The 25,075-nt window shown below is 44.7% G+C and overlaps 2 protein-coding genes across 2 annotated transcripts in view; one reads left to right on the top strand and one right to left on the bottom strand.

Moving 5' to 3' along the window:
• The window catches only part of lyrm4 (LYR motif containing 4), a 171,447-nt gene extending 149,067 nt beyond the window's left edge, over positions 1 to 22,380 (bottom strand). Inside the window, exon 1 of the mRNA XM_033014608.1 lies at positions 22,245 to 22,380. Within this exon, the coding sequence (XP_032870499.1) occupies positions 22,245 to 22,342 (98 nt within the window). The 5' untranslated portion in view covers positions 22,343 to 22,380. The remainder of the gene's footprint in view (positions 1 to 22,244) is intronic.
• A 221-nt stretch (positions 22,381 to 22,601) lies between these two features.
• The window catches only part of fars2 (phenylalanyl-tRNA synthetase 2, mitochondrial), a 316,890-nt gene continuing 314,416 nt past the window's right edge, over positions 22,602 to 25,075 (top strand). Inside the window, exon 1 of the mRNA XM_033014599.1 lies at positions 22,602 to 22,726. The gene's annotated coding sequence lies outside the window, so the exon portion shown is untranslated. The remainder of the gene's footprint in view (positions 22,727 to 25,075) is intronic.

Here is a 25,075-nt window from a genome sequence, read left to right as displayed (position 1 = left end):
GTAGGCTGAAGGGCCTGTTTCTATGCCTACGATTCTACCTTGAAAAATATGAGAATATTTTAGTAGAACCTGCAGATTAATGCCTCAGGCAGAATTCCTTACTTTTCTGAAAGGCTATGAATTGTTAGTTTATGTATATTTATATGTCATTGTAACATCACACCTTTGCCTGTCGCAATACAGGTCTGTGGCGATATTTCCTACCAGGCAAGATTGACATGATATTTTTGACAAACTGCAGTGTTATCATATTGGACATTTTAATTTTCTGCATCCATTCCATTTAAGTCGCATGCCGCAGGCAATGGATACATTAACTAAATACATCTTCAATAATCAGTCTGGTTCTTAAACCATATCACATTTCACAAAGATCCCAGATACCTGTGGGGCCAACAAGAACTATAATTTAGCAGTCTTACTATTTAATGGTTGCACCTTTCAACTCTGAAGATAAAAACCTACTGCAGAATACATGTTAATAGCCATTATAGATTTATGATCAAAGACAGTCATATAGAGTGATACAGCGTGAAAACAGGCCTTTTGGCCCAACTTGCCAACATGTCCCAGCTACACTCGTCCCACCTACCAGTACTTGGTCCATATCCCTTCAAACCTGTCCTATCCATGTACCTGTCTAACTGTTTCTTAAACGTTGGGATAGTCCCAGCCTCAACTACCTCCTCTGGCAGCTTGTTCCATACACCCACCACCCTTTGTGTGATAAAGTTGCCCTTCAGTTTCCTATTACATCTTTTCCCCTTCACCTTGAACCTATGTCCTCTGGTCCTCGATTCCCGTACTCTGGGCAAGAGGCTCTGTGCATCTATCCGATCTATTCCTCTCATGATTTTATACACCTCCAGAAGATCACCCTTCCTCCTCCTGTGCTCCAAGAAACAGAGACCCAGCCCACTAAACCTCTCCCTGCAGCACAGACCCTCGTCCGGGCAACCTCCTTGTAAATCTTCTCTGAACCCTTTCAAACTTGCTAATATCTTTCCTATAACATGGTGCCCAGAACTGAACACAATATTCTAAATGCGGTCTTACCAACGACTTATACAACTGCAACATGACCTCCCAACTTCTATACTCAATACTCTGACTGATGAGTATTGAGTATAGATACTCCAAAAGCTTGTTGACAACCTTATCTACCTGCGGCTCAACCTTCAAGGAACCATGAACCTGCACTCCTAGATCCCTCTGCTCTACAACACTCCCCAGAGGCCATCCATTCTGTGGAATTCTCTGTCTCAGAGGGCGGTGGAGGCTGGTTCTCTGGATGCCTTCAAGAGAGCTAGATAGAGCTCTTAAAGATAGCGGAGTCAGAGGATATGGGGAGAAGGCAGGAACGAGGTACTGATTGGGGATGATCAGCCATGATCACATTGAATGGCGGTGCTGGCTCGAAGGGCCGAATGGCCTACTCCTGCACCTATTGTCTAATCACTGTGTAGGTCCTGCCTTGCTAGATGTGATATAATATTGGAACATGAGATAAACCTGCTTCTTTTTGTTTTTCCTGATCGTATTGCAGCCTGGGCTTTACTGGGTGTTTTAACATGTGGTAGGATAAATGTTAACAGAAAATGTTAACACAATTTTGAGATACAGCAATTTTGCTCTACTTGTTATGTTTAGTTTGAGTGTATAGACTTCACACTGCCTTGAAACGCAGCCCACATAATGAAGGTCCAGAAGGTTGAAAATCAATACCATCAGACTCAGGGACAGCATCTTCCCCTCTGTTTGGACTTCTGAAGGCAAATGTAATGCGAGCATTTATTTCGAGAGGATTAGAATATAATAACAAAAAGGATGTAATGTTGAGTCTTCATAAGGTGCTGGTTAGACTGAATTTGGAGTACTGTGAGCAATTTTGGGCCCCATATCTGAGGGAGTATAGAAACATAGAAAATAGGTGCAGGAGTAGGCCATTCGGCCCTTCGAGCCTGCACCGCCATTCAATATGATCATGGCTGTTCATCCAACTCAGTATCCTGTACCTGCCTTCTCTCCATACCCCCTGATCCCTTTAGCCACAAGGGCCACATGTAACTCCCTCTTAAATATAGCCAATGAACTGGCCTCAACTACCTTCTGTGGCAGAGAATTCCACAGATTCGCCACTCTCTGTGTGAAAAATGTTTTCCTCATCTTGGTCCTAAAAGATTTCCCCCTTATCCTTAAACTGTGACCCCTTGTCTGGACTTCCCCAACATCGGGAACAATCTTCCTGCATCTAGCCTGTCCAACCCCTTAAGAATTTTGTAAGTTTCTATAAGATCCCCCTTCAATCTTCTAAATTCTAGCGAGTACAAGCCGAGTCTATCCAGTCTTTCTTCATATGAAAGTCCTGACATCCCAGGAATCAGTCTGGTGAACCTTCTCTGTACTCCCTCTATGGCAAGAATGTCCTTCCTCAGATTTGGAGACCAAAACTGTACGCAATACTCCAGGTGTGGTCTCACCAAGACCCTGTACAACTGCAGTAGAACCTCCCTGCTCCTATACTCAAATCCTTTTGCTATGAATGCTAACATACCATTTGCTTTCTTCACTGCCTGCTGCACCTGCATGCCTACTTTCAATAACTGGTGTACCATGACACCCAGGTCTCGTTGCATCTCCCCCTTTCCTAATCGGCCACCATTCAGATAATAGTCTACTTTCCTGTTTTTGCCACCAAAGTGGATAACCTCACATTTATCCACATTATACTGCATCTGCCATGCATTTGCCCACTCACCCAGCCTATACAAGTCACCTTGCAGCCTCCTAGCATCCTCCTCACAGCTAACACTCTGTCCCAGCTTCGTGTCATCCGCAAACTTGGAGATGTTGCATTCAATTCCCTCGTCCAAATCATGAATATATATTGTAAATAGCTGGGGTCCCAGCACTGAGCCTTGCGGTACCCCACTAGTCACTGCCTGCCATTGTGAAAAGGACCCGTTTACTCCTACTCTTTGCTTCCTGTCTGCCAGCCAGTTCTCTATCCACATCAATACTGAACCCCCAATACCATGTGCTTTAAGTTTGTATACTAATGCTGGCTCTGGAGAGAGTCCAGAGGAGGTTTACGAGAATTATCTCAGGGATGACAGGGTTAACATATGATGAGCATTTGATTCCACTGGGCCTGTTCTCCCTGGAGTTTAGGATGAGGGGGACCTCATTGAAACTTACCGAATAGTGAAAGGCCTGGATAGAGCGGATGTGGAGGCCAAGACAATGGATATTTTTAAGGCGGAGATTGACATGAATGTTGGGGGTTATGGGGAGAATGCTGTTGCGAGGGAAAGATAGACCAGCCATGATTGAATGGCCCATTCAGACTTGATGGGTGGAATGGCCTAATTCTGCTCCTATAACTTACGAACTTATGAATGGTCCTTCCATAGCTAGGATGCAGTGCCGAAGTACCACCCTACCTCATTACGGATATTTTTTTGTAACTATTATGCTGAGAAACAATTTTCTGCACTCCAGTATTGTTTGCTCTACCTGTTATGTGTAGTTTGAGTGTATTGGTGTATCCGGTTCGATTGGATTGCACGCATTTTTTTCACTGTACCTCGGTATACATGACATTAATAAACCCAATCCTGTACGTGCCTTTGGCCATTCCTTCAAGATCCTGAGGTGTCAACTCTGGAATTCCTTCTTCAGCAACTTTATCATTTTATCTCCTTCTATGCACCCTAAAACCTACCTCTTTGACTAAGCTTTAATGATCCAGTACTACTTAAGCAGCTCAGTGTCAGCTCTTGGTGATCTCATATTTCTTATGCAGCTCACTATCCACTTAGCAGTCATAGCAGTCCTGTGAAGGGCCTTTGATGTTTTATTGTATTAAAAGATCTGATAAGAACAAATTGCTTTTTCTGCCCATCATCTAGATCATTGGCAATCTCCATTGACATCAAAATGTCTCTTTTATTTAAAGTTTTCCATGACCCCATCTCTTCCGTTTGCCCCACCTCCTGCCACAATATAACCTGCCATTTTGCCCGATCTCGATTCCTTCCACTAGCTTCCTGCAGATTCTCTCTCAATTATTTGTCCATAGATCTTCAGGCACCCATCAGGTAAGGGGTACAGAAGTTTGTAAAACGCATACCTCCTGATTCAGGGACAGTGTCTTCCCAGCTGTTATCCAGCAACCAAACGATCCTTTAATCAGCTGGAGTGCAGTCCTGACCTCCCAACTACCTCAATGGAGATAGACACAAGTGCTGGAGTAGCTCAGCCAGTCAGGCAGCATCTCTGGAGAAAAAGGATGGGTAATGTATCGGTTTGGAACCCTTCTTCAGACTGAAGGTGAGGAGGGAAAGCCAGAACAAATGAGGGCCGGCAACAGATGACCAAGGAAGGGTGGAGCCCATAATGGTTCGATTTTATCATTTAAAAATAAATTGGATAGTTATATGGACGGGAAAGGAATGGAGGGTTATGGTCTGAGTGCAGGTAGATGGGACTAGGGGAGAATAAGTGTTCGGCACGGACTAGAAGGGCCGAGATGGCCTATTTCCGTGCTGTAATTGTTATATGGTTATATGGTTATAATGGCCCATCGCTGATAACGAGAGGGCACCATATCTGGGGATGGATGTGCTGGCTCTGGAGAGGGTCCAGAGGAGGTTTACAACATACGATGAGCATTTGACGGCACTGGGCCTGTACTCACTGGAGTTTATAAGAATGAGGGGGGAACCTCATTGAAACATACAGAATAGTGAAAGGCTTGGATAAAGTGGATGTGGAGAGGATGTTTCCACTGGTAGGAGAGTCTAGGACTAGAGGTCATAGTCTTAGAATTAAAGGACATTATTTTAGGAAGGAGATGAAGGTGGTGAATATGTGGAATTCTTTGCCACAGAAGGCTGTAGAGGCCAAGTCAGTGGATATAATTAAGACAGAGATAGATAGATTCGTGATTAGTATAGGCGTCAGAGGTTATGGGGAGAAAGCAGGAGAATGGTATTAAGAGGGAGAGATAGATCAACCATGATTGAATGGCAGAGTAGGCTTGATGGGCTGAATGGTCTAATTCTGCTCCTATCACATGATCTTATGAGAGGGATGTAGGGATGAGAACAGTGGAATCTCATTGGAGACGTTTGAACTATCTTTAATCAGATTTTATCAGACTTCAATGTTATATCTTTGCATATAGATGTTGTATCCTTTATCTGTGCACTGAGGATGGCTTGATAATATTCATATGTAGTCTTTTAATGAACATTCAGTTCTGGATATCCATACTAAACTCTCCTGCTTCTCTGGAGACACAAGGAACTGCAGTCGCTAAAATCCTGAGCAAAATACAAATTACTGGAGTACCTCAGCGGGTCAGGTAGCATCTATGGAGGCACATAGATCCAGCAAATCTCCCTTAGAATTCTCAACAATGTGCCTGCGAGTACTTTACTTTATCCTCATGGTTCCACTTGAAGTTATCTGGAGTTTGGATTAGATTCTTCTGCGAGTTCACAAGGTAAGGATGGTGCTGACGAGGCCATTATTTATCATCTACCTCTAGTGACCCTTGGCACCCAGTCGTTTGCTCGGCCATTTCAGTTAACACACACACACACACATTGGATCCAAAGAAAAACACATCTTTGGATCCAAAGTCATCATCAGGCCAGGCAGGCATAATAGTTATTGTACCTGCCTCAAGTACCTCCTCTGGCAGCTCATTCCATCCGCCCTCTCTGTCTATGCGCAGCTTATTCCATCTACCCTATGATCTGTTTGTATATCATGCAAATCTCAAAACCAGGCTTTTCACTGTACCTCAATACATTTGACAATATAAAAATCCTAAACCTAAATGACTGTGGGGAGTGGGAGAAGAAACAATTTCAGAAGACATCAGCATGCAACCAGCCAGAGTGACACAGAGGCATTGTGGAGATAGGACAGAGAGGAAAACAACGGGGTAACATTAGCCAAATATGTTCAATGCTGTGGTACATTGAAGGTACAATCACATAAAGCCATTCTCCTATTCCCAAAGAATGATACTAACAACCCACAATGTGAATAATCAGTCAAAGACATCTGCAGAAAATGGTATAGATTTGTGCAATATAAATAGTGACTAACGTAGATCTTTTTCTCAGTGGTAATGGTGACAGACTAAGCATTTTGAAAGGTATTCATTTATTTGTAAAACAATTCAACTTAGGAGAGGATGTGGTGGTAAATTACGATAAAAATGAAGCTAACATTATCTAAAATACAGGGGTCTGTATTATTAAGCAAGTTCTCATAATTATCTTCAAGTTAAAGGTTGCACCGATTATTCAATTTGCTGAAAAGGACACTGCAGGTGCCTAGGGATGTGCTGAAAATCGCATCTGCACGTACCTTACATAATAATGAGGCAAAGGCAATAAATAACTACCACTATCTGTCCGATTTCACAACTTACAACCCAGGCCCTGTACAACTGTCTGACGAGTAATTAAGATGTAATCTAGTACCGTAAATTTAGCTTGTAAATAATAAATGTTTCCAGTAACATCTATCTATTTTTAAAAGTAGCCTCTAGTTAAACAAAAAAAGCATCAAAACAACATCAATTTTCTTTTTTTTAAATAAATCAGATATATCCACAAAGTAAGTTTATTTTATTAGAAATATTAGTCCCCATATTAATGGAATTCAGGATGATGGAATTTTATCAAGGTTTAAGTTTATTGATGTCACGTGTAGCAAGGTAGTGAAAAGCTTTGTTTGGAATGATATCCAATCAGATCAGATAATACTATTTAACGGCTGCTCTGCACAACACCGGCTGACGCTTCTAAGGCCGCCTGGTTTAAAACGAGATGGAGAGACCAGTGGAAGTCAGCGGAACAATCTAGGCTACACCATTACATCAATGACCCCATGGACGTCCCTGGCCAGGACCTGCCCCGAAAGCAGTGGACAACCCTCAACCGCTTGAGGACAGGCGTCGGACGCTATGGAGTAGCGATGAAGAGGTGGGGCCTCGTGGACAGCGCCTCCTGCGAGTGTGGGTACCCAACACAGACAGTGGAGCACATAGTCACCAGTTGCCCCAAACACCAGCCACCGAATGGTGAACGAGGTCTGATTGACCCGGACGATGACACGTTGGCCTGGCTCGCCTCAACGGAGCTGCAGGTCTAAAAGACATACAACAGAAGAAGAAGATAATACTATTCATAAATACAATCAGGTCAAACTCAAGTACAATAGATAGAGCAAAGGGGAAGATACAGAGTGCAGAATATAGTTCTCAGCATTGCAGCGCATCAGTTCCATAGACAAAGTCCAGTGTCCGTAATAGGGTAGAGGTGAATTGGACCCTGGATATGGTAGGTGGAGACAACAGGGAGGATCATAAGAAATAGAATTAAACCCATATCCTTTGATTCCATTAACATCAATGTCCATCTTGAATATAGCTAGCAACTAAACCTCCTGAACCCTCTTGGTAGAAAATCCCAAAGTCTTAAATTCCAAAACACAGTGGAGTTGCTGCCTCACAGCGCCAAAGACACAGGTTCAATCCTCACCTTGGGTGCTGTCTGAGTGAAGTTTGTACGTTCTCCCTATAACCACGTGGGTTTCCTCCTGGTGCTCCGGTTTTCCGGCCACATCCCAAACACTTGGGAGTGTCCGCATCATCCTGGGGGTTTTGTGGCAGGAGTAAAATCACCACTCCCTGTCCAATCTGTCCACTCCCTGACCAACGTGCCTGGCATCGCTGCGCTCCTCAAGCAGAAGCATCTCCACTGGCTTGGACATGTGCACAGGCTGGGAAACGGACTCATCCCCAAAGATGTGCTATACAGGGAACTGCCAATGCACGGAGGCCAAGAGTAAGACTAAAGCCTCGATACAACGATACAATTAAGATATGACAAATTTTAACAGTGGCACTGACAAGGTGGTTGAAGCAGTTGCCATAACAGCAATTAGAGCCATGCAGCCTGGAAACAGGCCCTTCAGCAGGTCCATGCCGACCAAGATAACCCATCAAAACCTGTCCCATATGCCTGTGTTTGGACCTTATCCCCCAACCTTTCCTAACCATGTACCTGTCCAAGTGTCTTTTAAATGTTATAGTACCTGCCTCAACTACTTCCTCTGGCAGCTCGTTCCATACACCCACCAAAATAGGCAACGTTTCGGGCCGAAACCCTTCTTCAAACTTAAGATTGTTAGTTTTCTTTTCTTGAAGTGTCATTTCTTTGAAAGACACATGTACAGGGACATGGATAAGAGTTTAGAGGGATATTAGCCAAATGAGTCTAGCTTACATGGGGCATCTTGGACAAGTTGGGTTGAAGGGCCTGTTTCCATGCTGTGCAAATCTATTCACCATATTCCACCTATGGCCTCGCCATGTCCCTTTCCCTAATAATCGCAACAATTGCAATAGTATGCTTTTTAAAAAATATCAGCCCAATTTATTGTAGATCACAGACACATGATAATTAGAGTTCTGTGTTCACGCTCTCCCCAATCTTCAATCTAAAGACAGAATTAATATTCACTCCAGTTGAGCGGCACAGTGGTAGAGTTGCTGCCAGAGACCCTTGTTCGATCCGGACTACTGGTCACCGGGTGCTCCAATTCCCTCCCACACTCGAAAAACGTACAGGTTTGCAGGTTAATTGGCTTGCAAATTGTCCCTAGTGAATGTAGGATAGTGTTGGTGTGCTGGGATTGCTGGTTGGCAGGGATTTGGTGTGCCGAAGGGCCTGTTTCCATACTGTATCTCAAACCTGGAATGGAAATTGTACAGAATCATTTTTCTGAAGTATTTTGGCAAATATCAGTGTGCAGCATTATCAGAATAATGTGCTGGTGATGGAGTTAATGACCTTAATATAACCTTAGAGCAATACTCATTTAACAATCTAACTGGACTCCCATGGCTCTGTTGGAATATGAAAGCCCTCTCCAAAGACATTTCTTGTTTAATTAAACAGAAAATGCTCCTAATGCAAAACAGATTATTCATATTTCGAGCAAGAGAGATTTATTAAACTCTTACGAGACATAGTGCTAACTTGCTATGTTACATGTGAAATTATGCCCTCATACCAATCATTTAAGATATTTAGCATTATGTAGTTTTATTTAAATAAAACATACACTGTTTTCAAAATGAAAAATGAAAATTTGTGCCCTGAAAGAATGTAGAAAAGTACAGGTTATGTTTAAGTTTAGGTTTATTTCCATCACGTTATTGAATTACTGTGAAAAAATTTGATTTGCATGCTTTCCAATCAGATAATAGTACATATAAATACAGTAAACCCTCGTTGTAACAAGACTATAGGTGGGGGAATGGACTCAAGAGTCAAGTCAAGAGTGTTTTATTGTCATATGTCAATATGACAATAAAACACTCTAACGGATGGGACAATGAAATTCTTACTTGCTGCAGCACAACAGAATATGTGAATATGTAAACATTGTATATAACGGGGGAAAAAAATAAAAAAGTTAAATAAATCTATATAACTGAAGGTCTCATCTTGACCACGTCCTTTCTGCGCTGTATATTGATTTTAGAAAAAACGCTACCATATATCGCTATGATTTTTGGCCATTTTACTCACAGTCCTCTGCTGAGGCAACCCCGAGGGTTTTCCCCAATCGATGAAAAATAAAAAAAGTTATGAATGTTTAAAAAATCTTGAGATCAGTTGATTATCCTCTCAATCACCACGATGAAGGTAATGCCCTTTCGGGGGCGACGGGATGGGACTATAAAACCCTGGATGCCTGGACGCGAGTCAGTCACTCTGGAAGATCGTGAGGGAGGGGCCACACCTGTGATTCTGCTGTGAGCCAACTGAACTGTGAGTCTACTAAACTGTGAGTCTGCAATGTACTTGCAATAAATGATTTGTTAGCCCTTAATGAAAATGAGGAGTTGTTTGGCCTGTCCTGTGCTTGAAACTGAAATGGCAATGGAAATGAAATGAAATGAAAATGAGATGCGTAGTTTGGCCCACCCTGTGCTTGAAACTGAAATGGCAATAGAAATGAAATGAAAATGAGATGCGTTGTTTGTCGTGCCCAGTCCTTGAAACTAAAATGGAAATGTAGTTGTTTGGCCTACCTGAAACCACTCATTTTGGCCCACAAGGCCCCTATTAGCTGAGAATCCAGTCCCTTTTGCCCAAAATGCCCGGATTAGCCCAGGAAGAGAATTTTGGCCCAAAAGGCCCGTGCCAGGCTAGGAAAAGTCCAGAAAAAGTACTCTCTCTCACACAGTCTCTCACCTGTTTTGGGCAGAATTTCTGGCAGTTTCTAAACTGCCAGCCCACCAACCCTGAATGACTGAGCTGCCAGCCCACCGGGCCTGAGTGACTGAGCTGCCAGCCCACCAGGCCTGAGTGACTGAGCTCCCAGCCCACCAGGCCTGAGTGACTGAGCTGCCAGCCCACCAGGCCTGAGTGACTGAGCTGCCAGCCCACCAGGCCTGAGTGACTGAGCTGCCAGCCCAAGAATCCATTTGGCCCACAATGCCCATACTAGCCCTCTGGAAACCAGTCCCTTCGGCCCACAACACCTATATTTACATTCCAGAAAGCCCCCCCCCATATTAACGTTCCAGAATGCCCCCCCCATTAACATTCCAGAAAGCCCCCCCCCCCGTTTCTTCCTGTCGGCCGTTGCATTGTCCACTCCCCTTTCCACTGCTGCCTCCTTATCCTTCTCCCCTGTAGTCGACGACTCCAGAGAAGGACGAGGAGGAGACGGCGACGTTTGGGGGCAAAGAGGCTGAGTGGACAATGACGTGAGAAAGAGGTGGCGTGCGGAGAGGACAAAGCGATGGCCAACGGGAAGAAGCGGCAGCTGGTGAGAGAGGAGGAAGTCCCATGGTGACTGAACGCGTCCTGACTGTATTGGTAGCCTGAAGAAAGTGCGGTCTCTAGGGGCTACAATGTGAGCCGTGACAACAGCCGTGTCAACGGGACCACGTGGTGGGTGAAGAAGGGTTCACTGGTGCACCTTGCGAGCTAGGGTTGGCATCAGAAACCGGGGATGGGGTGGCAGTACGAGCTGAGGTGGCGTCCACAAAAAACAAAATCCATTATAAATGGGTCTATTAAAACAAAGGTTTACTGTGCAATCAAGTGAAAGTCAAGTACAATAGGCTGATTAAAGGGGAAGATGCTGTGTAGAATATAGTTCTCAGCACGGTAGCACATCAGTTCCAGAGACAAAATCCAATGCCTGCAACGTGGTAGAGGTGAATAGGACAGTGCTCTTAGTTTATGATTGGACCATTCAGAAGCCTGATAACAGAGGAAGAAGCTATTCCAGTCTGGTAATATATATTTTCAAATTTCTGTACCTTCTGCCTGCTGAGAGTGGGGACAATGTGCAATAACTGGTTAATAATTGGTTAAGATGAACTAATCGCCTCTAGGAGAAACAAAGAACTACAGATGCTGGTTTACAGAAGAAGATTCAAAGTGCTGGAGTAACTCAAAGGTCAGGCAGCATTGTTGAAAGAATGGCCAGACTCACACATAGTGATTAGAATCCATAGGTACACAAAATTGCTGGAGAAACTCAGCGGGTGCAGCAGCATCTATGGAGCGAAGGAAATAGGCGACGTTTCGGGCCAAAACCCTTCTTCAGACTGATGGGGGGTGGGGGGGAGAAGGAAGGAAAAGGGGAGGAGGAGGAGCCCAAGGGCGGGCGGATGGGAGGGTGGGAGGAGACAGCTAGAGGGTTAAGGAAGGGGAGGAGACAGCAAGGGCTAGCAAAATTGGGAGAATTCAATGTTAATGCCATCCGGACGCAAGGTCCCCAGGCAGAATATGAGGTGCTGTTCCTCCAATTTCCGCTGTTGCTCACTCTGGCAATGGAGGAGACCCAGGACAGAGAGGTCGGATTGGGAATGGGAGGGGGAGTTGAAGTGCTGAGCCACCGGGAGTTCAGGTAGGTTATTGCGGACTGAGCGGAGGTGTTCGGCGAAACGATCGCCCAACCTCCGCTTAGTCTCCCCGATGTAAATCAGCTGACATCTAGAGCAGCGGATGCAGTAGATGAGGTTGGAGGAGATACAGGTGAACCTTTGTCGCACCTGGAACGACTGCTTGGGTCCTTGAATGGAGTCGAGGGGGGAGGTGAAGGGACAGGTGTTGCATTTCTTGCGATTGCAACGGAAAGTGCCCGGGGAGGGGGTGGTGCGGGAGGGAAGGGAAGAATTGACGAGGGAGTTGCGGAGGGAGCGGTCTTTGCGGAAGGCAGACATGGGGGGAGATTACAATCCATAGTCTTTATTAGCACCTCTGCAGGAGAAACACAACGGTGCCTTCTATAAGTATGCTTACTACGAATTTACCAGAGAGAGAGAGAGAGAGAGAGAGAGAGAGAACTCTAATAGGCCTGTGGGTGGAACCACAGTATGAGTGACACTAATCTACGGTAGACAAAAGTGCTGGTGCAGCAGCATCTATGGAGCGAAGGAAATAGGCAACGTTTCGGGCCTAATCCCTTCTTCAGACATTAATCTACATTCTCCCTCTTAAAGAATTAAAAGCAAATGCAAAACTACTGAGCACTACTAAGACAAAAATACAACGTATACTAATGACTGTATAAATCACACATAGTACATGGCAGTAAACTGGAGGAAGTTCAAACATAGCCCGGGTACTTTACGGTGGGATTACAAACACGACCAGCAGGTGTACGATATAGTCCATCCTTTAGTGGTGATATTTCGGATGAGACGCTGCTTCAGACTGAGAGTCAAAGGAAACCTTCCCCTTTCCCCTGACTCTCAGTATTGAAGAAGGGTCTCGACCCGATACATTACCTATTCCTTTTCTCCAGAGATGCTGCCTGAATTACTCCCGGTTTTTGTGTCTATCTTCGGTTTAAACCAGCATCTGCAGTTCCTTCCTGCACACAGTTTCCCCCTTGCTGTCAATGGAGGATCACTCACTCGTGTCTCCTTGGTGTCCCGTAATTCTGCTCTTGTTCGCCTTTATCCAACCATCTCCCTTTCAAGAACCCCTCTCGCCTCATCACTTGCCAGGCTTTGTCCACCCCTTTCTCTCTTCCAGTTTTCTTTCTCCCATTCCTAACCCCCACCTCAAGCAGTAGGGTCCCAACCTGAAATGTCACCTATCCACGTTTTCCAGAAATGCTGCCTGACCTGCTGAGTTACTCCAGCATTTTAGAAATTACTTTAGACTTCAGAGATGCAGCACAGAAACAGGCTCTTCGGCCCACTGAGTCCACGCCAACCAGTGATCACCCTGTACACTAGCACTATTCTACACACTAGGGACAATTTACAATTTTACCATCTAAATAGTCCAATTTTTTACAAATCTGTATATCTTTGGAGTGTGGAAGGAAACCCACACTGTCACGAAGAACGTACATAATCCATACAGAGGATCGAACCCGGGTCTCTGACGCTGTAAGGCACCAACTCAACTGCTGCCAAAGGCACACACAGTGTGTCTCTCTTTGTGTTCAGAAATGTCTTAACACTGTTGTTGCTTCCCCTCCTTCTCCCCGCCCATCCACAGTGGAGAATTAAATTCCATCTTTACTTCCAGCAAGATCCCCAGGATCCACTTTGAACAATTTTAGCAAGGACCCAAAACATGAGATCTTTAATCGCGTGCTCTCTCGTACTCTTGCACTGAAACATCATCGCAGGTTATCTGGTCAAGACCTGATTCGCACAATTCTGCTTTACCGATGATTAAGGAGCAAGAACAAACATTCCTGCTTTAAAAATGATGATACTAATACCCTGCAGTTTTTGTACAGTCCTGTTGTTTGTGTAATCTGACCTATATGATGAATGAGATGGATTATGTTGCACATACCACCTTCTGCACCTCGTGAGAAAGCTGTATATGTTCTCCATTTAACTTTCCACCTGCCCAATAATGTTCTCTGGGTACTTTATCATTGGAACAATTTCTCATTTAGTTTACAGATACAGCATGGAAACTGGCCCTTTGGCCCACCGAGTCCATGCCGACCATCGATGACACGTTCATACTAGTTCTATGTTATCCCGTTTTCCCATCCACTCACTTCACACCAGGGGCAATTTGCAGTGACCGAATAACCCGCACGTCTTTGGGATGTGGGGGGAAACCGGAGCACCTGGAGGCAAAGATCCTATAGTGAGCAAGATAGTCCACTCGACGAAAAAGACGTAGTACGGTCATGGGCAGATCCATGGGTAATTTAAGGCCCCATTTCCGTAACCGGCTTCCGTCTCCGCACCAAAGATCCCATAGGATCCCATTCGATATGATCATGGCTGATCATCCAACTCAGTATCCCGTCCCTGCCTTCTCTCCATACCCCCTGATCCCTTCAGCCACAAGGGCCACATCTAACTCCCTCTTAAATATAGCCAATTAACTGGCCTCAACTACCTTCTGTGGCAGAGAATTCCACAGATTCACCACTCTCTGTGTAAAAAATGATTTTCTCATCTCGGTCCTAAAACACTTCCCTCTTATCCTTAAACTGTGACTCCTAGTTCTGGACTTCCCCAACATCGGGAATAATCTTCCTGCATCTAGCCTGTCCAACCCCTTAAGAATTTTGTAAGTTTCTATAAGATCCTCCCTCAATCTTCTGAATTCTAGCGAGTACAAACCGAAACATGGCGGCGCAGCTCACAATGCCAGAGACCTGGCTTCAATATTGATCTCTGGTGCTGTCTGTGTGGAGTTTGCATGTTCTCCCTGTTTCCTCCAAGTGCTCCGGTTTCCTCCCACATTCTAAAGACTTGCTGTAGTTATCTGCAGTTAATTCGCCACCATAAATATAACTGCTCTTAGTGTGTAGGAAGTGGATTAGAAAATGGGATAACATTGATCTAGGATGAACGGGTCATCATGGATTCGTGTTTTCGTGCTGTAAACTAAACCAAACTATGCAGAGCTGGCTTGCCGAAGCAGAAAGGTATAATTATAGTTATTTTTTGCAATGGGGGGGGTCAACTTGCATAATTAGAATTTATGTTTAATAACATCCCATGACTGTTATGGTCCAGGATCACAAGGGGAATGAGTATCATTGATGCATGAACGTGCAGAGCATGGCAATGATGCAGAACTGTGCATGCATCGCTGCCAATGTTACGGATTTGCGAGAAAAAATGATTAAGAAAATGGACATCATAAACTGCAATGCAGATGCTGGGAGGGCACGAGAAGGAATATTCAAAAATCCAGGTGACCTCTATTGATATTGTGGCTACATTCCAGGAAAGATGCACTCATCACCACGAGGTTCGGTAAAACATTGAACAATTACAACCAAATGAACCACAAATAGAAAACAGGAACACAGCAAGAGTAGTTATCTTGCTGAGCTAGAGAGTAGAGGAGACTAATTGGAGGACAAAGTCATGGTCGATTACATCAAAAGTTGCAGAATTTTCAGAGAGGCACACACTCCATTATCTTTTTCGATTATTTGTTTCTGTATACTAGCTTTCAATGATTTGTTCACATGTGCATTTAAATACCTTTACCCACTCCCACACAGCTTCTTCCCCCTGCTTCTGAAGGTAAGGTACTGTCCGATGCTCCTCTACCCCATTAGAGTGATGGGAAGTCACCTTCCCAAAGTCATTACCACTTTGAACCCCAAGAATAATGACATCCCCAAGTCATCAATCTGGCTCATTCACACTCTAGCCGACAACGAGGTAAAGATTTATTTTATTCCAGTGTGAAATAGCGATTTTTGATTTTCACAATTTGTAGGAACAAAATTAGGCTATTCCGATCCTATTTGCACCCTTTGCACTTTTTGTTCTTGAGTTTAACTTGATTGTATTTTTGTCTAGTATTATTGGATCTACTTGGGTAGCATGCAAAACAAAGCTTTTCACTGTACCTCAGTACACGTGACAATAATAAACCTAAACTGCTCAGCCCTCTTATCAGCAAGGAACTTTTCCCAATTGCTCTTCACCAGATCTACTGTGTGTAACATCAGATTCTCAACACTTCATTACATTTGCCATCATTTGCTGCACCTAATTTGTCTGCCTCAAATTCGCTATCCTGTGGCTCCCATCTGTACAATCTATTGCACTTCTTATTCTGAGTCATCTGTAAACTTGGGCCCATAACTCTAGATTCCTTAATTCAGTTAGGTAGTCGAGGCAGGTACTCATAAATTTCAAGAGCAGAATTAGGGCACTTGGAGTGAGGAAATATTATATAATAGAACCGCTCGGATAGTGACTTTTATATAAGCTAGGTAATTTGCAAAAGAAAAGCTTAAGGTTTTCCTAACAAAATAAAGTACAATGAAACATACACACAGGGAAAGATGAATCAAAACATGGAGACCTGAAACTAAACCTGCATAGCTTAGTTTATTGCTTTGGGGCAATTATAACACTGGAGGAAATTGTATTTGATATGACTTTGTGTTGAAGAATGGATAGGTGAATAGGTGAAAGATAGTTATTAATTGATTGTTATCATATTTAAGCTTTCCTGTTGTAAAAGGCCAATTATAATGCATGATGGGATTTGGACAACTCCCATCATGACAAGGGTTTTTTTTAAATTTAAGTTGAATAGTTCACAGCTATCTTGCAAAGTTTTTTTATGCAAGGTGAAAAGTTCGCAGCTCTCTTGCAAGGTTTATTATGTAAGTTGAAGAGGTTAATCAGATAAGAAAGGGCCCGGAGGATGCCATTTGGGATGACTGACTTTTGGCAAAGAGTGAAAAACTCCATATTTGGAGGTGGATGATGGTTTTTGTACATTACATCATGCAATTGGTTTTATATCTGTACGTATATAAACTCGCGTTTTCTGGTATTTCTGTGTGTGTGCTGCTGGAGATTCAGACGTAAAACATTTGCCTCTGGGTCTCTAAGTCCACACCCGTCAGACGTTAAATTAAAGCTTTGTATGGTCTTAAGAATTTGTACTTTGTCTATCTTTTTAAGTGAACTTTTTCATAGGGGCCTCTTCTTAGGCCAGAGGTCATCTGCTCTTTCTCTATGGCACATTCTTAGGCTGTGAGGGTTATGCTGAGTTTGAGACAGAATTCAAGGCTGAGAGATAATAGACCCTGTAGTTAGCCTTGGCTGTGTTAAATTATAATGAGATTGTGATAAGGAATAGGATGTGTGTGAAGGGGAGTAGTTGCTTGGAGAGGAAATAATTAGATTGATGGAGTTGTTTATAGAAAGTCGAAGAAGCAGATGTAATTCTGATGTAATGGTCTAAGTTGTACCTTGTAAGAACCTTGTGTTCTGCCTTATACGTGAGATTGGAAATCCAGCTTCCAGATAGCAGGAAAGGGGCTACAAATTAGAATTGAGTTGTATCCTGGCACCAAACACTTATTAATTAAGTTGACAGATTTACGACCCATGTATGCTTGGTTGGGAGATTGGGGATTTTGAACTTAGAAACTGTAATTCAGCAAACTTATATAATTAATGTTTTAGAGACATAGGTAATAGTATTTCAAACTGAGTAAAATTGTAGTGAAAATTTATGAAATGTATTGTCTTAAGTAGGACTGTAAACATTAGACTTTGTTTAGATTTATAGAAATATCTTTCTTCTTGGTATGGAAAGTGTGTATGACTTGTGTGATCATTGTATTACATATGTTATGTATCTTATATTTTGAGGAGTGGTCCTTGATAATTGAGCCAACTGGGGTTTTGCAGTGTTGAAATAAAATAAGCAAAGTTATACCACAGGCAAACGAAGGTTGTGAGGCCAGGGAAGGGAGATCATGTGACTGATGTTGTAAATCATCAGAAGGACTCAGATGATTGGTTACTAGCTTGTCATGCCCTCTGTATCTGAAATGTCTAATACCTATATAAATGACATGAGTTCTATCAAAGTTACTCCTATCTGGACCCGCCCCAGAGCATCAGCTCTGTGTTGGAAGGTTCAGAGACTAGTCTCAGCTGAATAAAGAATCGATTTCAACAGCTACAAGTGTTTGAGTCAAGTTGACTTTAGATTGACAAAAGAACTCAGTTTAACAGGAGCATCAAGTCTACTCCACTATTCAATCATGGCTGATCTATCCTAGCAAGTTTGCGGATGATACAAAACTGGGTGGCAGTGTGAACTGTGAAGAGGATGTTAGGAGATTGCAGGGTGACCTGGACAGGTTGAGTGAGTGGGCAGATGCGTGGCAGATGCAGTATAATATAGATAAATGTGAGGTTATCCACTTTGGCGGCAAAAACAAGGGGGCAGATTATTATCTCAATGGGGTTAGGTTAGGATGGGGGAAGTGCAGCGAGACCTGGGCGTCCTTGTACATCGGTCACTGAAAGTTGGCTCTTAGGTACAGCAAGCAGTGAAGAAAGCTAATGGAATGTTGGCCTTCATAACAAGAGGATTTCAGTATAGGAGTAAAGGGGTTCTTCTGCAGTTGTATAGGGCTCTGATAAAACCACACCTGGAGTATTGTGTACAGTTTTGGTCTCCTAACTTGAGGAAGGACATCCTTGTGATTGAAGCAGTGCAGGTAGGTTCACGAGATTGATCCCTGGGATGGCGGGACTGTCATATGAGGAAAGATTGAAAAGACTAGGCTTGTATTCACTGGAGTTTAGAAGGATGAGGGGCAATCTTATAGAAACATATAAAATTATAAAAGGACTGGACAAGCTAGATGCAGGAAATATTTTCCCAATGTTGGGTGAGTCCAGAACCAGGGGCCACAGTCATAGAATAAAGGGGAGGTCATTTAAGACTGAGGTGAGAAAAAACGTTTTCACCCAGAGAATTGTGAATTTATGGAATTTCCTGCCACAGAGGCCAAGTCACTGGATGGATTTAAGAGAGTTAGATCGAGCTCTAGGGGCTAGTGGAGTCAAGGGATATGGGGAGAAGGCAGGCACGGGTTATTGATAGGGGACGATCAGCCATGATCACAATGAATGGCGGAGCTGGCTCGAAGGGCCGAATGGCCTCCTCCTGCACCTAGTTTCTATCTTTCCCTATCAACCCCATTTTCTGCCTTTGCCTCATTACCGCTGACTCCCTTATCACAACATTTAAAAGACATTTGGACAGGTAGTTCATAAGTTCAGAGTCAATGTGATACGAGCAGAATTAGGCCATTTGGCCCATCAAGTCTACTCCACCATTCAATCATGGCTGATACAATGAGATTAATTCCCGGGATGGCGGGACTGTCATATGTTGATAGAATGGATCATCTGGACTTGTATACACTGGAATTTAGAAGGGTGAGAGGGAATCTTATTGAAACATAAAAGATTAAGGGATTGGACATGATAGGGCATCTTGGTCAGCATAGGCAAGAGGGCCGAAGGGCAGGAATGGGATACTGATTTTTGATGATCAGCCATGATCACTGTGAATGGCGGTGCTTGCTCGAATGGGCCGAATGGCCTACTCCTGCACCTATTGTCTATTGTCAACCCGATTCTCCACATAATCCCCGACACCTGTACTAATTAAAAATCCATCTATCTAAGCCTTAAAAATATCCACTGACGGCCTCCACAGCCTTCTGTGGCAATGTATTCAACAGATTCACCACCCTCTGACTATAGAAACTCCTTCTCATCTCCTTCCTAAACATCCTTTTATTCGGAGGCTGTGGCCCCTGGTCCTACACTCTCCCACTAGTGGAAACATCCTCTTCACATCCACGGATAGGAAAGGTTTACAAGAATATGGGCCAAAAGCAGGCAGATGGGACTAGTGTAGGTGGGGCATCTTGGTCGCTGTGGCAACCATATAGTGTGGTTTTATCACTTTATAAAAAAAACTTGTCCTGCTTATCTCTAAGTTTTGCACCTCTAATATAAGAGTTACGCTCACTCATCTTTGACATTTCCACCCTGGGAAAAGGGTTCTGACTGACCACGCTATCTATACCTCATAATGTTATATACTTCTATCAGGACTCCCCTCAGACACTCCGGAGAAAGCAATCCAAGTTTGGCCAAACTCTCCTTGTAGCTCGTGCTATCTAATCCAGGTCAACCCCTTCTGTAGTTTAAAACTCCCGTGCACACATTTTGTAATAAAAATGGAACTGCAGATGCTAGTTTATTCGAAAGATAGATATCAAATGCTGGAGTAACTCAACGGGTCAGGCAGCATCTCTGAAGAAAATGGGTAGATTATGTTTTGGGCTGGGACCCTTCTTCAGTCTGAAGACCTGAAATGTCATCCATGTGGATAAATGTGAGTTTATCCACTTTGATGGCAAGAACAGGAAGACAGATTATTAGCTGAATGGTGTCAGATTAGGAGAAGGGGAGGTGCAACAGGACCTGGGTGTGCTTGTACATCAGTCACTAAAAGTAAGCATGCAGGTACAGCAAGCGGTGAAGAAAGCCAATGGCATGTTAACCTTCACTGTGAGAGAATTTGAGTTTAGGAGCAAGGAGGTCCTCCAGAGAAGAACAGTGGCAATAAATGTAAACTTGAACTTGAACATGTTGGAGGAACTCCGAAGGGTCCCAACCTGAAATGTCGACTGTCTATTTCCTCCAGAGATATTGCCTGACCCGCCGAAGTCCTCCAACACCAAAGATCCTAGATCGCACCATCTTGTGTCCACAATCCAGCATCTGCAGTTCCTTGTGTCTGCACTTTGATTACACCTTCAGCTACTGCTCCTTATACATAGAACAATTCAGCATAGGAACACGAACTTCAGTGCACAGTGTCTACCGTAGGATCGGAATCCATATGTGTGTAAACACTGAACGCCGTGACAGCTTTCCCTGCATTAAACCTGTTGAAGTGTCTATAGACACAAGGGACTGCATAGAATTACACAGTATGGACTGGGACTGCATAGGGTTACACAGTATGGACTGCAGCTGCTGCTTGACATAAAAAAAGACACAGTCATAGAACCCAGCATTCATTGAGTGATACAGCATGGAAACAGGCCCTTCAGCCCAACTTGCCCACACCAACATGTGTTCAAAAGGGAACTGCAGATGCTGGAATATCGAAGGTACACAAAATTGCTGGAGGAACTCAGCGGGTGCAGCAGCATCTATGGAGCGAAGGAAATAGGCGACGTTTCGGGCCGAAACCCTTCTTCAGACTGATGGGGGGTGGGGAAAGAAAGAAGGAAAAGGGGAAGAGGAGGAGCCCGAGGGCGGGCGGATGGGAGGGTGGGAGGAGACAGCTAGAGGGTGAAGGAAGGGGAGGGGACAGCACAGGCTAGCCAAATTGGGGGAATTCAATGTTGATGCCATAGGGGCGCAAGGACCCCAGACGGAATATGAGGTGCTGTTCCTCCAATTTCCGCTGTTGCTCACTCTGGCAATGGAGGAGACCCAGGACAGAGAGGTCGGATTGGGAATGGGAGGGGGAGTTGAAGTGCTGAGCCACCGGGAGGTCATGTAGGTTAAGGCGGACCGAGCGGAGGTGTTCGGCGAAACGGTCGCCCAACCTACGCTTGGTCTCACCGATGTAAATTAGCTGACATCTAGAGCAGCGGATGCAGTAGATGAGGTTGGAGGAGATACAGGTGAACCTTTGTCGCACCTGGAACGACTGCTTGGGACCTTGAATGGAGTCGAGGGGGGAGGGGAAGGGACAGGTGTTGCATTTCTTGCGGTTGCAACGGAAAGTGCCCGGGGAGGGGGTGGTGCGGGAGGGAAGGGAAGAATTGACGAGGGAGTTGCGGAGGGAGCGGTCTTTGCGGAAGGCAGACATGGGGGGAGATGGGAAGATGTGGCGAGTGGTGGGGTCACGTTGGAGGTGGCGGAAATGGCGGAGGATTATGCCCAACATGTCCCAGCTACACTAGTCCCACCTGCCTGCATTTGGCCCTTACACCACCAAACCTGTCCTTGGACTCTATTCTTTGGAGCGCAGGAGGATGAGGGGTGATCTTTTTGACGTGTATAAAATCATGAGGAATAGATCGGGTAGATGCACAGTGACTCTTGCCTAGAGCAGGTGAATCGAGTACCAGACGACATAGGTTTAAGGTGAAGGGGAAAATATTTAATAGGAATCCGAGGGGTAAATCAGGCAGGTGGGACGAGTGTAGACGGGACATGTTGGCCGGTGTGGACAAATTGGGCCGAAGGGCCTGGTTTTACACTGTATCACTCTGTGGCCCGCTGAGCTACTACTGTTTTTTTGGGAGTGTCTATCTTCGGCTTACGCCAGCATCTGCAGTCTCTTCATACGCAATAAAGGCCGCATTCCGTTTACCTGTAACTGTAGCTAGAGAATTTCTTGCTCTCCCTCAGCATGGTCCTGTAGAGAGACAACACCTGAATGCAGCTGCTGCTGCTGCCGGCCGTCGCCATCTTGAGTGTTGGCAGGACGCGCGGACCGCGGTGGAGACGACGATCGCTGCCGCCGTCGCCTCCATCTTGAGTGTTGGCAGGACGCGTGGATCGCGGTGGAGACGACGATCGCTGCCGCCGTCGCCGCCATCTTGAGTGTTGGCAGGTCGCGCGGACCGCGGTGGAGACGACGGCGGCCATCGTCGCCGCGAGCTCGCTGCCGTTGACCGTTTGAATCGGAGAGCCGCGGGCTCGCGCGGGCGCCCATTGAACAGAGCGGCGGCGCGCTCCCTCCAGCCCAGCCCGCTGTGCGCGCTCCCGACAGCCCAGCTGTGCTCGCTCCCGACAGCCCCGGCGGCGACGCGCCTGGCGAGGACGGCTCGGGCAGGTTGTGGCGCGGTGGAGGTGAGTGAGCGAGTGAGCTACAGGTTAACCCGGCCCTTACCCAGGTCAGTTCAGGCCTTCAAACCTCATTCAATTTTATTATTGACCCGTGTGCCGAGGTACAGTGAGAAGCTTTGTTATTGCACGCTGTCCAAACAGATAAATCCTGTACAATACATTACATTACAATCAGGTCAAACCCAAGTACATTAGGTTAACTGTACTTCATCAGCATCTACTATAGGTCAAGATTCAAGAATGTTTTATTGTCTAACTAACTCTGTATATGTGGAGGAAGGAACTGCAGATGCTGGTTGTACACTGAAGATAGACACGGAGTGCTGGAGTAACTCAGTGGGTCAGACAGTATCTTTGGAGAACATGGATAGGTGATATTTCGGGTCGAGACCTTTCTTCAGACAATTATTTATTGTCTAGCTCTGTACAGTGTATAAGGTATAACTTGTTAACAAGTCCACAGCCAACAATGGACCGTTTCTTAATCCTCCTTACTTTTTTGCATATCTTTCATTCATTTGTTCTATATCTCTCCATATAACCGTCAACATTTCTTGTTTCCCTCTCTCCTCTGACGAAGGGTCTCAACTCGAGATGTCACCTATTCCTTTTCTCCAGAGAAGCTGCCTGACCTGCCGAGTTACTACAGCTTGTTGTGTCTATCGTCATGTTTTTTGACATATGTCCCCAAACGGAACAATGACATTCTTACTTGCAGCAGCACAACAGATATATAACCAGTACTCTAATAGATAGAGCAAAGCGAAAGATATTGTGAGTGGATTGCAGAATATGGTTACACAACAGAAAAACAGGCCCGTCAGCCTAAATTGCTCACACCAATCAACATGCCCCATCTAGATGAGTCCCATCTGCCACCAGTTGGCCCATAATCCCAATAAATATTTAATTGCCACACACCTGTCCAAGTGCCTTATAAGTGCCAAGTGTTTCCCATGCTAAACATCACCAATCCAGCCTGAAGAAGTGTCCCGATCGGGAACATCACTCTAATACATGTTCTCCAGAGAAATAACTGACCCGTTGAGTTACTCCAGCACTTTGTGTCTGCAAGTGTCTTTTAAATGTTGTTCTAAACATTCTCAGATTGTAGCTCAGAATGGAGACCCAAAGAACTGCAAATGCTGGGTATACACAAAATGCTGGAGTAACTCAGTGGCAGCATCTCAGATTCAGATTCAACTTTAATTCAACATGCTGGAGTAACTCAGCAGGACTGGCAGCATCTCTGGAGAGAAGGAATGGGTGACAAGACCCTTCTTCAGACTCGACCCGAAACGTCACCATTCCTTCTCTCCATAGATGCTGCCAGTCCTGCTGAGTTACTCCAGCATGTTGTATCTACCTTCAATTTAAACCAGCATCTGCAGCTCTTTCCTACACAACTGCAGATGCTGGTGTACCAAAAAATACAAAGTGCAAGAGTAACTTAGCAGGTCGGGCAGCATATCTGGAGAACATGGATAGGTGATGTTTCGCGTCGGGTCCCCTTTAGCCTCTGAAGGCTGCCCAATAGACAGACGAGGCTTAGAGTCAGGACACTTCTTCAGACTGATTGTCTATAGAATCAGACGATAGCCTGTGAATTAAAATTTGACCCGAAACATGGTCTATCCATTCCCTCCACTGAGCTGCCTGACCCACTGAGTTTCTCCAGCACTTTGTGTTTTGCTCCTGATTGAAGCCTCTGCAGTTTTTTGTATCTCCACTTTGATTCACCTTTGATTATTATCCCTTATATCTCTGTCTTTGGATCGGAAGTCGTGTGTTTAAATCCTTTAATACTGAACGCCTCAACAGCGTTTTTTGCATCAGAGCTGCTGAAGAAGTGTTTATGGACACAACGAACTGCAGGGGCAAAGTAGTGACGGGGAATAAAGAAACACGTTTTTGTCTTCAGTCCTCACAGTGGAAGACACCAGCAACATGCCTGAAATTCAAAAAAGAGTCAGGGGATGAAGTTAGTTGAGTTACAATAACTAAGGAGAAGGTGCTTGGGAAGCTGAAAGGTCAGAAGGTGGATGTTGCCTGGACTAAATGGACTGCACCCCAGGGTTCTGAAAGAGGCAGCTTTAGTGAAGGCATTAGTAGTGATCTTTCAAGAATCACGAGTCAGGATTGGACTGGAAAATTGCAAATGTTACTCTGCTGTTCAAGGAGGGAGTGAGGACAAAGAGGGGAAACTATAGGCCGGTACGCCTTAGTGCCGTGGTTGGTAGGATTATGGATCCATTATAAAGGATGAGGTTTCCGAGTATTTCGAAACACATGATAAAATTGGCTCAGTTCAGCATGGTTTTGTGACAAATCTGTTGGAATTCTTTGAGGGAT

Source organism: Amblyraja radiata, chromosome 2, assembly GCF_010909765.2.
Source record: "Amblyraja radiata isolate CabotCenter1 chromosome 2, sAmbRad1.1.pri, whole genome shotgun sequence".
NCBI lineage: Eukaryota > Metazoa > Chordata > Chondrichthyes > Rajiformes > Rajidae > Amblyraja > Amblyraja radiata.
The sequence above is the reverse complement of the archived record's forward strand: the minus strand, read 5'-3'. Positions and strand labels throughout refer to the sequence as shown.